At 37.5% G+C, this 17,301-nt stretch overlaps 1 protein-coding gene across 1 annotated transcript; it reads right to left on the reverse strand.

Annotated features, from left to right (window-relative positions):
• Positions 1 to 1,766: 1,766 nt before the first annotated feature.
• On the reverse strand, positions 1,767 to 5,739 carry LOC103402963 (TORTIFOLIA1-like protein 4). The gene is made up of 5 exons (XM_008341749.4): positions 4,556 to 5,739; positions 4,280 to 4,388; positions 3,388 to 3,977; positions 2,464 to 2,918; positions 1,767 to 2,200 (listed from the first exon to the last, which is right to left on the reverse strand). Exons 1-5 carry the CDS (start codon positions 5,390 to 5,392, stop codon positions 2,188 to 2,190), a joined length of 2,004 nt encoding a protein of 667 aa, XP_008339971.1. The 5' UTR covers positions 5,393 to 5,739; the 3' UTR covers positions 1,767 to 2,187.
• Between the last annotated feature and the right edge of the window lie 11,562 nt (positions 5,740 to 17,301).

A 17,301-nucleotide genomic window follows, 5' to 3' on the forward strand; every position in this document is an offset into this window, starting at 1 on the left:
TCGAGTTTAAGTGTTGCTTTCGATGGGTTTGTGGTCTAATTCAACATAATAATTAGATAAGCCAACGAATAAAACCATTCGTGAAAAGGATGACTGAAATGAATTTAGGATAATTCAAGGAAATTTATGACAATTCAAGGAATTTATCCAACTTTTCTGTCAAATTATGGTTAGCATTTAGCTACTCTAAATATTTAATTTAATGCAGGAAAAGAATAGTAGTACGGAATATAATCCGGTCAAATTTTTTTATTAATTTTTAAAAAGTTAGGAAAATGTTTTTCGGTGGTTGACACTTGACAGGTTTGAACAGTATAGAAAACGACGGCAAATTTTGAGTCGTTTTCGTATTATTAAGACTGCAAAGTAACACATTTGGCGTTTTGGGTGCATATTATTAATTGTCTAGTTGCACCTAAAACAAGTATTGCTCAATCATTAATAAAATAAAATGCAAAAAGTATGAAATTAGGTATTGGTCCTCTATAAAATTCCAGTTCAAGTTTTAATTATTGGAAATGTATATTTAAAATTGGGTCTACTGCTGTGACTGCGTGCATGTTATGAAAATATTAGAATATTTATAAGTTTTTGTTTTTATACAAGATGATACTTGTCACATTTTTATACCACATTGTATTATTTGATAATAGAGATGGAATCTGCATGTGTCGGTGTGCCATACCTTTATTAAAAACGTGGTACAAATGTATTATGAAAAATGTGATAAGTGTAGCATTACTTTTCTTATAAGCCGGACAAGTGAATTGTTTGTCCAGCACCAAAAATGGTAGAAAAGGCCCAATTTTCTATCCTCTCTTCTGTACAGCCAAAAATTTTTGGTCCCCAAAGGATTAGGTCATTTTCAGACCGACCTACAGATAAAAGAAGTTTCTAAATGCACTCAAACATTTGGTGACCGCAGCATATAAGAGCTTATGGAGAACTTTCAATAGTATTGTCTGATTAGGGTAATTCTCACGACAAGTAGGTTAGCGTGGAATCAAGTGGAACTACAATACAACATAGTCTTGTATTTTTGTGAGAGCCGACTTCAGGACTATGCAGATCAGTTAGAAAAAAACATGAATGGAGTCCTAGTGGACACGGCAAAAACAATTGGGAGCATAAAAGGAATCCATAGATAGAACTTGCTCTTACATAACCAGCTTACAGAGCGCGAAACATTCAAAGCACCTTCAATATTATATAACATCTGCGAAATGATAACCACACACCTTTTTTTTTCTCCCGCTACATGCTCCCGTTTAATTTCGTCTGTTGCTCTAGAGCTTGTTTGAGCCATTCCTAAACATGAGAGGATTGTTTAATTTCTTATGGGATTTATTTGTTTAAATCATGCATGTGCTTTTTAATGTTCATGCAGATTAATTTTTTCTTGCTTAGTGGTGAAATGGAAGAGTTTGCGCAAAACCAAGCACAGTGACGTTCTAAGATTTATAAAATCGACTCTACCCTTAGTGAGATAAGGCTTGGTTGTTGCTGTAGTGGTGAAATGGTGTGGGAAATTAGATTTAAAGTATCAATGTGGATGGAACTCGGACTGCTTGAAGCTAAATCTAGCTGTACTACGGCATGATTTTGCACACACCATGTGACCTTACTGTTTTTGAGTGAGATGACATGCTTCAATTTTGCAGCCCACGTTCTCTTGTTCTAATAGGTTTGGAACCAGACAAATTTACCATGGCATTTGTAGTCAAGCTACCTAGCACCTAGGTGGAGATTTTTAGATCGCTCGTAAATTTATAGCGACAAAAAAACTTATTGATCATTTACAGCAAGTACCAGCAATCCAAGAAAAGATGAGCAAACTTGGATCTGTAGTTCTGTACAGATTATAGCCTCCTTCCCTTACCGGCAATGGTGCAGGCAAGTAATAAATAGAACACATGCTACAAAAGGCTACTCTGAGTATTGCATTTATCCGAAAGCTGCCTTTTGCAGGGAGGGTAACATACTAACATGTAGAAGGAGAGCCCTATGCTCCCTGTGCATCAAATGCTACATTGATTCAGAAATCTAATAAAGTATGGGCACCTACGTATCTTACTTGATCGGCCTTGGCATTCAATTGAATGTGTTCGGGTACTTCGATGACTCACGGTATGGTGCCTGTATCTTGGACAAAATCGATCCATCCAACAATTTCCATTTCCGTTCTATCTAAGCAGATGGTCTGAGAAACAAGAAGAATGAGTTGATTTAGAAATTGCTTGTTTGAGGATAAAGTGCACATTACAAAATTAAGCTAGAGGGAGAAGAATGATTGTGGTCAAACACAAAAAGGAAAAATTTAAGCAATCATAACTTCCTGACGTTTTGAAATAAAAAACGGACTTCCTACGAATCAAACTAATTATAAATGCACGAAAAAATGAACTACCAATTGATGAAACAACTAGAAGTAAAAGATAAAGTGCTAAAATTAGTTATCCTTACCTTTTGTTCAGGTTCCTTGATGATGTACATGTAGCTGGCGAAACCCCGTCATACCGACTAGCATTGCAAGCCTGAACCCTCTCGGCATCTTGCATTTTTGCCAACGAGTGACCGGTAGATGCACTTCTACTTTGGTGCTGAAACCTTTCGCGGTCAAAAGTACACGATTCAGCACTTGTATTTTTATTAGCTATGTTAGGCATAGCATTAAGTGAGGGAATGGTTCCAGAAGTGAGCCTCGAAGTAGAACACCTCCCATCTGTTCTACGCCAGAACTTGGAACTCAAGAATTCTGCACCCGGCAGCTTGCAGCAGGTATTTTCGGCAGATTCTGCGTTTGGGATCCTTCCACTTGATATTGCCAAATCGTAAGATATTTCATCTAGAGCCATCTCAAGGCCGTGCACACGTGATTCAAGAGCATTCAACCCACTCTGAGAGCTCCCAATAAATCTCTGTAGACAAGTAGAAAAGGGGATTAAGTAGCAGACCAGAAGCTTCTTTAACATTGTGCATCACTATGAATAATTTAATATTGGCCTGAAGCCTTAAGTTCGGAACAGGATACGAATTATAAGAATGAAACTTTGAAAATACAAAAACTGACTAACAAAGTCAGTAAGCAGAGACGAGGAGATAAATCGTGAAACTACACTTCATCTAGAAACTTAAAATGGCAAGACTAAATAACAGTGCCTGCATTATCTCATTCCCCATTATCAAATTTTAAGTTTGAAGAGACCAGGCAACAATGCGGCGGTACGAGCCTCATGAAAAGTAAGGCAGAGTAACTTTGATTAACAATAATACTACCACCCGAGAGATAAAGTTAAAAAGAAGACGATAATAAATTAACACCTCTCGTCGTGGTGCAATTAACATGTCGAATTATGAGAGAAAAGGTGAACAAGTACAGGAACATACCTGGAGTAGGTTTAATAAACTGGACTGCTGGTTTTCAATCTGAATAAGTTGTTCGCGGATCAAACTGAGATCCTCAGCATCCTTTAGTTTCTCATAAACTTCTTCTGCATCATTGCTGACTTCAACATCTGAGTCATAGTTCTCATGATCATTAAATGGAACAACGAGTGACCCGGATTTTAAACCACCAGATCTGTATACTTTTTCACCAGGATTCTTACTAAAGAGTAAGCTGTTAGTTTCTAGCACGCCATTTCCAATGGGGTCATTCTTTCCTGATTCCGGATCTCTAGGGTCACTCCTAACAATATCATCCTTATGGGTCACCTTCGAGGAGAGAGAGTTTGGCGTAGCAATTTCAAATTTCCAATCGGTGGGTTTCTTGTGGTCCTGCTTCGAGAACACGGCAGTGTCTGGTTTTCTATCGTTTCTACTTAAAGGACTTCCCTTTTTAGCTGTGGTCACCAAAGAAGCATCTGATGGAGGGGACCTGTTTGTGGGGACTGTTTTCTTTGGTTGAGGAATCCTACAACAACCGGCATCATCGGAACTTTTTGATGAGGGAGGAGAGCATCGACCAATCCCATTATCTGGTCCCATCGGAAAGAGAAAATCCAACAGAAAACAGAAGATTAAATGACATTAGACGGGTCCCAAAGTTGTTTAACTTTAAAGATTATATATTGCAGAATAAAGGCCACAACAGAGCTTGCTCAAACTGGACAAATTAACACCATAGTAACAACTATTTCATAGTTCAAAAAATAGCTTTCGAATTAGGATTCATGTCATAAATCTCTAAAACTGTTTGATCAAATAATTGAACAAGTAAAGAACTTGCAGGCATTTATTGCTACAATTTGTGTTTCCGAAACAAAGAAAAGGCCTTTACCAGTTGAAGATCTGGATTGAATTGGAGCAGGAACAGCTTCGGAATCGCCGGCAAGAAGAACCTTCCACAGCTCCAATGTCTCGTTCATAGTTTCCCGGACTAACTTCACCTGTTAAAGAACGAATTAGTAAAATTCCATCAAAAAATTATTAAGAAAAAGAAAAGAAAATAACTGATATGATTGAAATCACAGTACTTTTCCTCTTCTCCTACCCTTTCTCAGCAACCAAACAGAGCCCCAAACAACCGATTTGGGAGGTAGGGAAGGCAATATACCTTATCAAATCTCCGACTTTCCAAGGCATTCAAGCACGACGCTTTATAAATCGGCGCCAAATCTGTCTCCACCGTAGCCACCTTCCCAAGCGCCTCGGCCGCGGCCTTCCTCGTTGTCCAGTCCTCGCTGCTCAAAAACTCAATCACGCACGGCACAAGCCAGTCCAACGAGCCTTGGCTCGACGCGCCACCAGCCCCGATAATGCTCCCAACAAGCACCAGTAGCGCCGCCTTGGCCTTGAAGCTCTCGCTCTTCGCCAGCTTCGAGAGCCGCTGCAGGCTCCGCTTCAGCTGAACCGGGTCCGGGTCAGGCGCAGAATCGATCGCGGCAGCCAGACACAGCGCCGAGCCGATCTGAGAATTCAAGTCTTGCTCCGTCGCCAGAGTGTCCATCAATGGCTTTAAGAATGACGACGAAAACGCCGGTGTAGTGATCTTGGACGACATGGCGGAAACTGCCTCCACGCAAGCGGATCGGACGACGGAGTCGGGGTCGCGGAGACGGCGGACGACGGTGGAGATCATTTTGGACAAAAACGGAGCGAGGGCGTCGCCGTGGGAGTTCGACAGCAGGGTGAGGAGAGAAACGCATTGCTTGCGGACGGGCGGCTTGGTGGAAGAGTCGGTGTTGTGAATGCAGATGAGGAAGGTAGCGAAGAAGCCGGGGGCGAGGGTTCGGGCAATGGAGTCGAGCTCGGCGGAGGCCATGGCGAGAGTGTCGCGGTCGGCGAGCTTGTTGAGGCAGGTGATGACGCGGTGCTTCAGATCCGGCGTGGAAGATCCGGCGGTTGGTTGGGGCGAGCTGCCGAAGGAGGCTCGCCGGGAGAGAGACGCCATTGGTGATTGCTGGCAGTGAACTGGGACGGGAGGGGGTTGAGTAATTGAGGGAGGAGGTCAGTTTGTGGGCATTGGGATTGGGGGAGACGAAGGGGGAGGCGGTTGAAGCGGTGGAGGGAGAGTGATTTGGCGGCAGAGTTATATGGGGGATGTATCAGTTGGACTGGGTCTCTGGGGTTTTTAAATGTTTGAGAGGGACGAGGATCGCTGAGTGGACTTATTACAGTGTATGCCGTACAGGCAGCATTCAGTAACTTCTTTATTTTTTCGCGGGGAAAAGAAAACTACCAAGTTTTGCCCTGAATTTTTTCGTTAGGACAAAAATGATTGGAAAATTATTTTCACACATTATTTTCAACTTCTAACACATTTAAAAATGAATAATGTAATTTTCTTTTAAAAACACTTTTTTTTTTAAATTATGACTATTAGATTGAACAAATCAAACGAAATTGAATGCCACAATTAAATAGAAGTGTGTAAGAACCTAAAAATGGTGTGAAAATCATTTTTTGAATTATATTGTGTTTCGAACAACTTTTTAATTTTTAAGTTGTTAAATTTGTACTGTTATAGTTATTAAATAAAAATCTAACAGTTTAAAATAAATTAACTTTTTTTGTCAAACGCTTTCGCAAATGCTTTTAATTGTAAGAAAACATTCTTAACCTTTACAAAATAAGTCTCAAACATAGTCATATTTTCATTGTTAGTGAGAATGATTTAAAATATTTTTTGTTGGATAATATTAGTTATTTATTTTATTATTTGGATTTGCTTGTTTGTTTAATATTTTGGGTCTAGTCAGTTAGGCCATCTTCAACCAATCTGGTTAGAGGACCGAAGATAGCTCGAAATGACACGAAAATCACCTCAAACCGAGGGCTAGGCCAAATGGCTCGTGGGCCCCACCGAGCCAAAAAAAGAGAAAAGGACTAACCGGCTGGCCCAACTCGGCCGAACCGGATTTTGAAGGCAACAGTTACTAGTTGACGTCAACTAGCCGGTATATTTTTTTACAAATTTAAAAAAAAAATCTATTTTTTTCCTATAACCATTAAACAACATTAAAATAACATTAAACAATATTAAATAATATTAAGTAACATTAAACAACATAAAATTTATACAACATAAAAAAATAAAAATAAAACATTTAACAACATGAAACTTAAACAACATTTTTAAACATATTTAACAACATAAAACTTAAACGTTTACTCCATGCTTCTTTTGGCCCAAAGATGTGCAACGAGATCCTGTTGTAGGTACTTGTTTGTGGCACGGGAACGTATCATCTTATAACGCCTCATGTATTTATCTGAAGGTGTGTGAATTATAGCCCAATATCCACCTTATCTATGGACATTGGAAGCTGAAGATAATAAGTGTCGTGCTTATAAAAATCCTATCTAAAATCCCTACAACCAATTACATGTCGACACGTGACACTCGAAAATTGAGACATAAAATGATTGAGATTCCTTATTGACAATAAATTTGCAAAGTCACTCAGATATCGATACGTGACACTCGAAATAAGAGATGTAAAATTATTGAGATTCCTTATTGACAAGAAATCTGCAAAGTTACTCAGATATCGACACGTGGCACTCGAAATCCGAGACGCAAAATTATTGAGATTCCTTATCTACAAGAAATCTGCAAAGTCACTCAGATATTGATACGTGGCATCCGAAATCCAAGACACAAAATTATTGAGATTCCTTATTGAGGTAGTTTAATTTAAGTAACAATATTAATTCAATTAAAATAATAAATTATGTTTGGCCCTATAGCCCTTTGGCCCCTCGGTTGGAGATGGTTCTTTGTCACAGGGTTAGGTTTGGCATGTGACCCTTTGGCCCATCGGTTGGAGATGTCAAGAAATATGGTTTGACATTGTTCATTAAAATATTAATTTCTTGGAGGGCTATAGAGCCCAAGAGAGCCCTCTGGCCCTCCTTTGATTGGAGATAGCCTTAGAATTAGGGTTTTGTTTCCCTGCCTATTATGATAAAGTTAGTTCTCTATATGTATGATATTTTTTAACCTTGTAGATCATAATAACTTAATCAAGATGTAGCATCTTCGATTCATGTAGTATTTTTGACAATTATGTACTTTTTTGTTTAATAAAGTTTGTATGTTCAGTTAGTTCGTTGTGTACCTTGATATTTAATTTATTTTATAGTTAATTAAAATACAGTTTAAACAGTATGGAATGCTTCTGTTGAGTTGTTCAGGAGATGCTTCTTGGATAATAATTGAATCTTAATTTGTAAAATTATATATTTTTCAGTTGGATTATTGAATGAAATTTGTAGTTTTGGCCAATGCACATGTATGAAAGCATATAAATTCAGATGGCACATGAGTAGCCATACACAAAACAAATTAGGTTACTGAACAGGATTAGCAGGCCACGTTACCGAGAGCCAATCGGCTGCTAATGATGGGAAGGTTTACAACTTAATTAAGGTTTGACCAGTCCAATTATTGTTTAATTAGCATCTTAATTATTAATATATACCTCTTATCCAAAACTTGTATGATAAACATGCATGTTACTCTAGGCAATGAGAGAGGATCCTAGTCGGATCATCTTTGTGAGAATCCTGGAGATTCTCTAATCACATTCGTTTATTGTAAATCGTGTGGTTAATTTTCGTCAGTTACTGTTTATATTCAATTTTAAATAAAAAAAATTATAATAATTTATGATCGCATAATATACGATGAACAAATATGATTAGAAGATTACCGGGATCCTCACAAAGAAAATCCAGGCAGAGCTCACTCATTAGGCAATGTGCTATGCATGAAGGTTGGGAATAATAAATACACGACCTCCACACATGTATTCCACATGCAATTACGTCATCGACGAGATCGAGCATCTTCCTGCAGTGCAGCTCTGCGGGTGAAAAAATGATTGGAGAGGTGAATGAGAAAACCCTAGTTTCTGAAAGGCTATAAGGGCACGTGATCGCAGAACCAGAGGAGGAGTCCATACTCCATAATCACGTGTACGTCCACTTTCGCGTCTCCCGCCGATAATATAACAATGATAATACTCGTGTCTCATTTTATTTGTCTTCTACTTATGAACGGACTTTATCATTTGAATATCATAATCGAAACTATTTATTAATTTTATAATATCTAAATACATAAATAAAAAAGGATCTTTTAATCATTCATATATATAAAACAAATTGACGGTTTATTATGAGAATGCTACTCATTATCAAAATCGTTGATTGGTTTAACACGCATGGATAATCAAACAACCTTCAATTTGCAAATATGATTTTTAGATGATGATAAATAGAATGACCGATTCTGATTATAATATTCGAACGGTAAATATTTGTTAATCATAAGTAGGAGACAAGTAAGTTCACCCATATGAGGACACAAGTATTATCCATAAAACAAAATGTGTAAAAAAAATTACATATGAAGTTGTATTATTGATATAAAAATAATAACAGTACACGTATACTATGTAAATTGTTTTTCTAAAACAAGGTAATCGCGTGACTCGAAGCCTTGATATTCAATGAACCAAATCTAGTAACAATGTCTCTTCTAGCTAAAGCAGAAGAATTAGGTTGGATTCGAGTCCAGATGTAGAAGATGATTCGTTTACTTCAGATTTACTTTGATGTGCTAGTCAAGAATAGGACCCACCACCCCATTTGTTTCATCTTTTATCATTTTTTTAGTTACGACTGCTAAGACTAGTGTATCATGTTATGCTAATCACGATGTTAATAGGGTTGATTAACTTGATTTAGCAGGGCCTGTGGGGTCGTCGAAAGTCGACCCTTTATCTATCTATACCCAAAAGTCGACCCTTTATCTATCTATACCCACAAACCTAATCGCTAGGGTTATGCCATGCCACAATATTATTACAGCATCTGTTTGTGTGTGTGTGTACACTTTTTGAGTGAGACAGAAAGGGCCCCAAGTTGGTGTAAATCTCCCCCCGTCATTTAAGTTTAAATGAATGAGATTAATTACGAAAAGCATGACTAAGTTGATTTTTATGTGTTTTCGAAATACATACATATTATTTTATATGTTATAAGATAAACAAGCGATATGGTTAATATTTTCATTTTTAGAGTATATCAATAAAAAATAAGTATACATATCGTAATTGAAGTTAAATAATAACACTACAAAATGTTGCGATGAATTCCATGTTCGGGAAATAAGAGACCTTACATGTGCTTTTAAGTAATTAGGTTACTCTCCATATTATTGATTGATTTTATGGTGGCAACTTTCATCATGGTATCAAAGCACGTTGTGTGTGAAGCTTAACGGCCACACATACTTCACATCACCCGATTTGTGTTATCCATGTGTTGGCTTTAAAATTCACCACAGGTGGAGGAAATGTATATGTATGTTGGGACACGTGGATAAGTTAGAATACCGTATACTCAAAATACTGAAAAATCTATCGCGATAAAAACTAAAAAAATTCAAAACTGGGTACACCATATTTAGCCCAAATTTGAAGGGAATGTATATGTATGTTGGGACACTAAATAAGTTAGAATTCATGTGGCATCTTTCATTTTTTGCAAAAGGTTTGGCACTATCCGGCACTGATCTGTTGCTTTCGCACTTGTGTAGTTCTATTGAGATCACACCAAGTGAAAATAATATATCCTTCTTTTTGAAATTCAGAAAAAACGAACTAGTCGCAAAATGTTTAGTTTTAACTTTTAAGGGTCATAAAAAATGTTGCAGCATATGGATTATATCTTACAAAATAAGTGGAAACCGGAGAGGAATTTTCAACGATATTATTTAAGATTAATTGTTAAATTAATGTATGCTAAAAAGGCAACAGCTGAGCGTGGTGTTTGGAATATCATCAGTTTTAGTTTTTGCTTTTGAATAAAATAAGTCTGCACACAGTAAATATATACTGCAACCATGTCAACTTGTGGACTGCAATTAGGGGTGGTTTGGAAGTGATGTGCTTAAAAAAAAACACCTACGAAAAAAAACTGTGAGGGTTTTAGGTGTTTGGTAAACTGAAAAAAAAAGGGCTTATTTTGAAAGCTGCTGTGAGAATAAGCTAAAATCAAAGGAAAAAACTGAAGCTGCTATTTGCAACTTTGGAAAACTGGTTTTTTTTCAAAGCACACGGAGCTACAGTGCTCCTTTAATAAAAAGACTCACTATCAGACTGCTTTTTTTTCCAAAAGCACTTTTACAAAAAAGTTTACCAAACACTCTGTTAATTTATTTCACAGCCGCTTATTCTCACAGCACAGCCACTTATTCTCATAGTAGCTTTTTTTTCAAAGCACAACAATATCAAATCAGCCCTTACTTTAATTAATCATGCCCCATTTGCTTGCATAGAATGTTGGAATGGTTTACGAAACATGCATATCTCAGACTTGTAACTAAAAATTACCAGAAGATCTTATATATCTCAGTACAAATAAAAGATTGTACATCGTATAAGATAAGTCTATTTATATTAGTTGTCAACTACGTACATTCTTCAATGTCTTTGTAGCTACAAACTCGATGATGCACAATTTAATTAGAGCTACGTATGTATAATTTAGTTGTAATTATTAAGAGAGAACTTTGGATGGGGTTCCTACCTACAAGCTCTCCACGTACGACAATTATCTAAGTCATCAATCTATAATATGCATACTAAATGTACTAACTTTGAGAAGTCATTGAAATCACGAGCAGCAATGAAGAAGCAAAGATCTTCTTCTCTCCCTACACACCTTATGTACTATTGTAAGAGAGTGGGCATCTAAGCCTTATATTTATAGATGAGAATATTAGATTTATTGCCCATAAAGAAAGCCCTAATAGATTTAATACCTTCAAAATTCATGACCTAATCGGATATATATTCTCATTAGCAGAATTCATGACCTAATAGGATAAAAAAAGCCCTAATAGTCAAATAATTCAAAATAATAATTTTACTTTCTATCTTGTATTCTTAATTAATAGAGCTTCTAAATAGATATTCTCAACAAAAGTGTTACAAATATACTCGATGAGCGTGGATATGCAAACATAGATATACAGACAAAGAAAGTAGATAGATAAGATCATAAGAAGTCGCTGAGAGAGAAGATAGAGATCATCGGTCGAACTAAAATGTAAGTGGATATATTGGATATTGGACGACTGTGCATGCATGGTGTCATTGGTGTGATGTGGTCCATGCATGCTTCATGCAAAAGCAGTAGCGGCCATGTTGTTTGACTGAGAGGCAGACCCCATCTGAGAGCTAAGCTTTGTCCTTGGATAGTAACACGGAATAGCTCGGCGGCCCTTCACATGGGGAGGCCAGGCCAAAATTTAAACCAAAACCATCGAATTCTTTCTTTATTTCGATGATTAATATCCATCCATCCCTGCATTTATATTTTTGTCCCTTCCATTCCATGTGTTTTGTGTTTTACTGCTCACAGGCGACAATCTCACATGTAACGTCTATTTTGGTACAAACTAAAATGATGAGCCAAGTCGATCCAACAATATTTATGGACCATATATATCAAAACAATCTATTAATAGAACCTCTGTTGTCAACCAAAACTCAAATAAATTATACTTTTAATCCCCTCATCAATACTGAACAAATATAAAAATAAAAATAATAATAAGGACAATTTTGTAATTACATGAACATAAATTTTACTGTTTTTTCACAACAACCTCACAGCCAGGTTAGTATGGCGTGCTCTATTTGAAAATTAAAAAAAAAAAATTGCTCTTCATTATCCCAATTTTCATAACTGATTTTTTTTTAAATTTTAAAAACTAATCACACTTCGTAATAAAAAGAATGAAATAAAACTGTTCACACAGAGCATCTACTTGTATATATATAAGGGAATGGTTTCTTCGGACGCCATATGCTTGTCCAAAGATGGATACTGGTGGCGGTTCAAGGAGCCAGATACGATAGTGTCCTCGTGGAGCAAGGTAGTTCTTGTTAAAAGCGTGACACCAGTTAAAATTTTTGACAAAAATATCACTAATTTTTACTTTTTGGCATATTTTTTGACTTTTTGTCACGCTTTTTACATGAGTTAATTAATAACTACACTTATTCTGTGCCTGTTGCTCTTTTTTTTTTTTTTTTTAAATCGAAGACAAACAACTTAATTATAGTTTATTTAACCTTTTAACATATACAAAACAAAAGGACTCAGCCGAATCAAATATAAAAACATTGGCCGTTGATTTCACACGCTAGCCAGCAACAGCATTATACACTTCATCAAATAGGAGATGGATTGTCTGATCTCCCATTTCCATACTCTTCACATCTCCTCTTGTTTTATGTGATCACGGTTAAATCACGTCAACATTTTATATTTTTATTAATTTTTGTTTTATTATTTTTTATAAAAAAAAATTAATATAAAATATTAATGTAGCGTGATCACACAAACAAAAGAAGATGAGAACAGTATAGAAATGAGAAGACCGACAATCCACCTCCCATCAAATAATTGTATCAAACATAAATTAATGACTTCACGTAGGCGAAAGCTATGCATGGGAGTTTAGGTCTTCCCTAATGATTAAGAATCTAACAATATGTATGATTAGGGCTATGCAATGGATCTGTCCTAGAGTTGTAGGGCAGTGCCCAATATGATTAAGAATCTAACAATATGTATGATTAGGGCTATGTAATGGATCCGTCCTAGAGTTTTAGGGCAGTGACCAATATGATTAAGAATCTAACAATATGTATGATTAGGGATATGCAATGGATCTGTCCTAGAGTTGGAGGACAGTGCCCCACTGGCCAATATTGTGGGACCTGATGAGTTCGTCTTGTGCGTGTCCCAACTCTACTAGTTACGTATCACGCTTCATGTTCGGAATCTGTGTATCATGGAAATTCAATAATTCCACGTGGTGGCTGCAACACAAAGACAAGCATCCACTGTTTTTGGGTTCATGTCTTATCCAGCAAACATTCTTTATTCAATTATTCAAATTTTTAGTTACTTAATACTTGTCACAGCCCGTCCCAGAGTTACTAAATACCGAGGACGTGAAATTACTAAAACGCCCTTAAACGGGATTAAGGTGCGTAAATTTGGTATTTGTTTTACACTAAGATCCTAAACTAGGGTTAGAATTATATTAGTATGTGTTAATTTAATTTGTGTTTGGACTTAGGGTGGGGTCCTACCCCCTAAATCCCTCCCCAAAACCCGTGGGATGTCTCTCTCTCATCTCCCTTCACTCTCTCTCTCTTTCTTCATTTCAGTATCACTCTCTCTCTCTCTTACTCTCGAACTATCTCAAGCTCTCGGACAAACACCAAGAACAATCACAATCCTACACCAACGTCCGATCTAAGATCACCACGACACTCCTTAGGACCTCACGAGCACGGGAATACCAGTTTTAGGTAAGTTCTATTTCGAGAACCCTAGTTTTAAAACACCCCGTGTAATGGCACTGTTCACGAACTTAATTTTGGTTGTGTTTTAGGTTAAACAAAGATCACCACGAGTCTTAGGAAGTTCCAAGGAGGCTCGGAGTGCCTCGTTTGAACAAAATGGACGTCGGGATCGTCGGGTTCGAGTTTGGCCGAAATTGAGGAATTTTGGAAGGTATGATCTAGTTGTTTTTAGGCCTTAAAACCCTTCCAACGTGTTAGTACATGTTAAATGCTTCATTTTGGTATAAAATTCGAAGAAATTGGTTGAAAAACGAAGGAGAATAGTGGATTTGAAATTTTTCCAGAAACCGGCGAACAGTCGCCGGCGACCGGCGACTCGCCGGAGAAGACAGGGAATCTTCCGTCAAGTTTGACGGAATATTCCGACGCCGTTAGTTAACTTTAACGGAAACCGTTAGTTTTTAACGGAATATGCTAGGATTTAACGGAATATTCTCTAACGCCGTTCACTATAGCCGTCAGTGTGCATGTCACGTGGCCGCGCGTGGGCCGCGCGTAGGTCCGTGCCACGTCAGGCGCGTGGGGGCGCGTGAGACATCCAAAAATTATTTTAAAAATTTGGGGGTGATCCTGAGGTTGTGTAGGTCACTGTGGTATATTCTTATACCTAAATTGAACACCGTATGAGAAAGTTATTAAGGATTGTTGGTTAGGTGTTCAAATAACGTTTTATAGTTTTCACATTTAGGTGAAAATGTGAATTGATGATCCGACCGTTGGATCGTCACCAAACTTTGATACGTTGTAATACGTAATATTTGAGGATTATTGGAACTTACGGATTGGGAATCCGAGTTACGGATCTTCCGGAATTGGAATTGTAAGTCCATAATATAAAATGTTAACCGTCACTTAGTTTTGGAAATTGACGGAGATCCGACCGTTGGATGGTAATGAAATTTTAGGATGTTATCCTAGAGATATATTGTGGACCTCTGGAAGTTATGGATTTAAAATCTGAGTGGCAGATCTTCCGGATCGAACTACGTAGTGACGTATTTTATATAAGTTATATATTCTATCGATATGAATTCTGAGGTTGGATTTGATTACTATTCTAGGCAGCGATCGTCGTGACGCCTTGATGTGAGGTGCTAGGGAGTTGTTGGACGAACTCCAGGTGAGTGGGCAGTTTTGTTTTCCGTATATATATATATACTTAACGTTTTCCCAGAAATTGAAAATGCATGAAATTATGTTTAAAATGAAATGCATATGAGTTATGTGGAAAAACGGGAAGTGAAATACCATGCATAGAATTGATATGAAAAGTATATAGAGATGTGGAATTTTCGATTGATTTGCTTCCAGGTACGAACCCTATCTCTTTGACTCCTTATAGAATGGCACCAGCGGAATTAAGAGAGTTGAAAATTCAATTGCAAGAGTTAATTGATAAAGGTTTCATTCAGCCTAGTTCTTCACCTTGGGGAGCTCCAGTGTTGTTTGTAAGAAAGAAAGATGGAACTTTGAGATTGTGCATTGATTACAGGCAATTGAATCGGGTGACGATTAAAAACCGTTATCCCTTGCCTCGTATAGATGATTTGTTTGATCAGCTCAAAGGTGCCTGTGTGTTTTCTAAGATCGATTTGAGGTCTGGGTATTATCAATTAAAGATTAAAGATGAGGATGTTCATAAAACAGCTTTCAGGACTCGTTATGGGCATTATGAGTTTTTGGTGATGCCATTTGGATTAACGAACGCGCCTGCAGCTTTCATGAGATTGATGAATGAAGTATTCCAGGAATATCTTGACAAGTTTGTTATTGTTTTTATTGATGATATCCTGGTATATTCTAAGTCGAAATCAGACCATATTCGACATCTTAACTTGGTGTTAAGGAAATTGAGGGAACACCGATTATATGCCAAATTTAGTAAATGTCAATTTTGGCTGGATCAAGTGGCATTTTTGGGACATGTGGTATCAGCTCAGGGAATTCAAGTGGATCCTCAAAAGATAGCAGCAGTGGAAAATTGGGAACAACCTCGAACGGTCACTGAGGTGCGGAGTTTTCTTGGTTTAGCAGGTTATTATAGACGGTTTGTTCAAGACTTTTCTATGATTGCCTTGCCATTAACGAAGTTAACCAGGAAGGATGTTAAGTTTGAGTGGGATGAAAGTTGTGAGCAAAGTTTCCAGCAGTTGAAGTATTGCCTTACTCATGCACCTGTGTTAGTACTTCCTGATGATGATGGTAACTTCGAGATCTATAGTGATGCTTCTTTGAATGGTTTGGGTTGTGTTTTGATGCAGCATAGTAGAGTGATTGCCTATGCTTCTAGGCAGTTGAAGACTCATGAAAGAAACTATCCGACTCACGATCTTGAGTTGGCAGCTATTGTGTTTGCTTTGAAGAATTGGAGACACTATCTCTATGGCGAGAAATGTAAGATCTTTACCGATCATAAAAGCCTTCAGTACCTTTTCACTCAGCATGATCTTAATCTTCGTCAGAGAAGATGGTTGGAATTGTTAAGTGATTATGATTGCACGATTGAGTACCATCCGGGTCGTGCAAATGTGGTAGCTGATGCTCTGAGTAGAAAACCTCAAGGGCGACTTAATGCTTTGTATGCCAGTCGTGTTCCTCTTCTGGCAGAGTTGAGATCTACTGGAGTAGAGTTAGAATGGGAAGAGCAAAGTGAAGCTTTTCTTGCCAATTTTCAAGTCAAGCCAATTTTAATTGATCGGGTGCTTGCAGCTCAATCGTGGGATGAAGAAATTCAAGAATTGATCAATTTAAGAAATGAAGGGAAGAAGAAAGATCTCAAGATCCGAGGATCAGATGGTATGCTTATGCAAGAGAACAGGATGTATGTGCCTAATAATGAGGAACTGAAGAAAGAAATCTTGGATGAAGCACATTGTTCGGCTTATGCTATGCACCCAGGAGGAACTAAAATGTATCATACCATTCGACCATTCTACTATTGGCCGGGTATGAAGAGGGAGATTGCGGAGTATGTAAGTAGGTGTATTGTTTGCCAGCAGGTTAAGGCTGAAAGAAAGAAGCCGTTTGGGAGATTGCAACCACTTCCCATTCCCCAGTGGAAATGGGAGAATATAACGATGGATTTTGTGTATAAGCTGCCTCGTACACAAAATGGTTTTGATGGCATTTGGGTGGTTGTAGATCGACTTACCAAATCAGCACATTTTATTCTAGTAAGGGAGAAATACTCTTTAAATAAGTTGGCTCAGTTATTCATATCGAAGGTTGTAAAGTATCATGGTGTTCCAGTGAATATTATTTCTGATCGAGATCCAAGATTTACTTCTAAGTTTTGGATAGCTTTTCAAAAAGCTTTAGGTACTAGATTGCTTTACAGTACAGCTTATCATCCACAGACAGATGGTCAGTCAGAGAGAACTATTCAGACACTCGAGGATATGTT

This window comes from Malus domestica, chromosome 16 (genome assembly GCF_042453785.1).
Source record: "Malus domestica chromosome 16, GDT2T_hap1".
Classification (NCBI taxonomy): domain Eukaryota; kingdom Viridiplantae; phylum Streptophyta; class Magnoliopsida; order Rosales; family Rosaceae; genus Malus; species Malus domestica.

Coding starts and splice junctions, on each gene's coding strand:
- LOC103402963 (XM_008341749.4), bottom strand. CDS start 5,392: ATGGCGTCTCTCTCCCGGCGAGCCTCCTTCGGCAGCTCGCCCCAACCA. Junction 3,978..4,279: donor TCAATCCAGATCTTCAACTG/GTAAAGGCCTTT, acceptor CGATGGGACCAG/ATAATGGGATTGGTCGATGC. Junction 2,919..3,387: donor GTTTATTAAACCTACTCCAG/GTATGTTCCTGT, acceptor ACTTGTCTACAG/AGATTTATTGGGAGCTCTCA.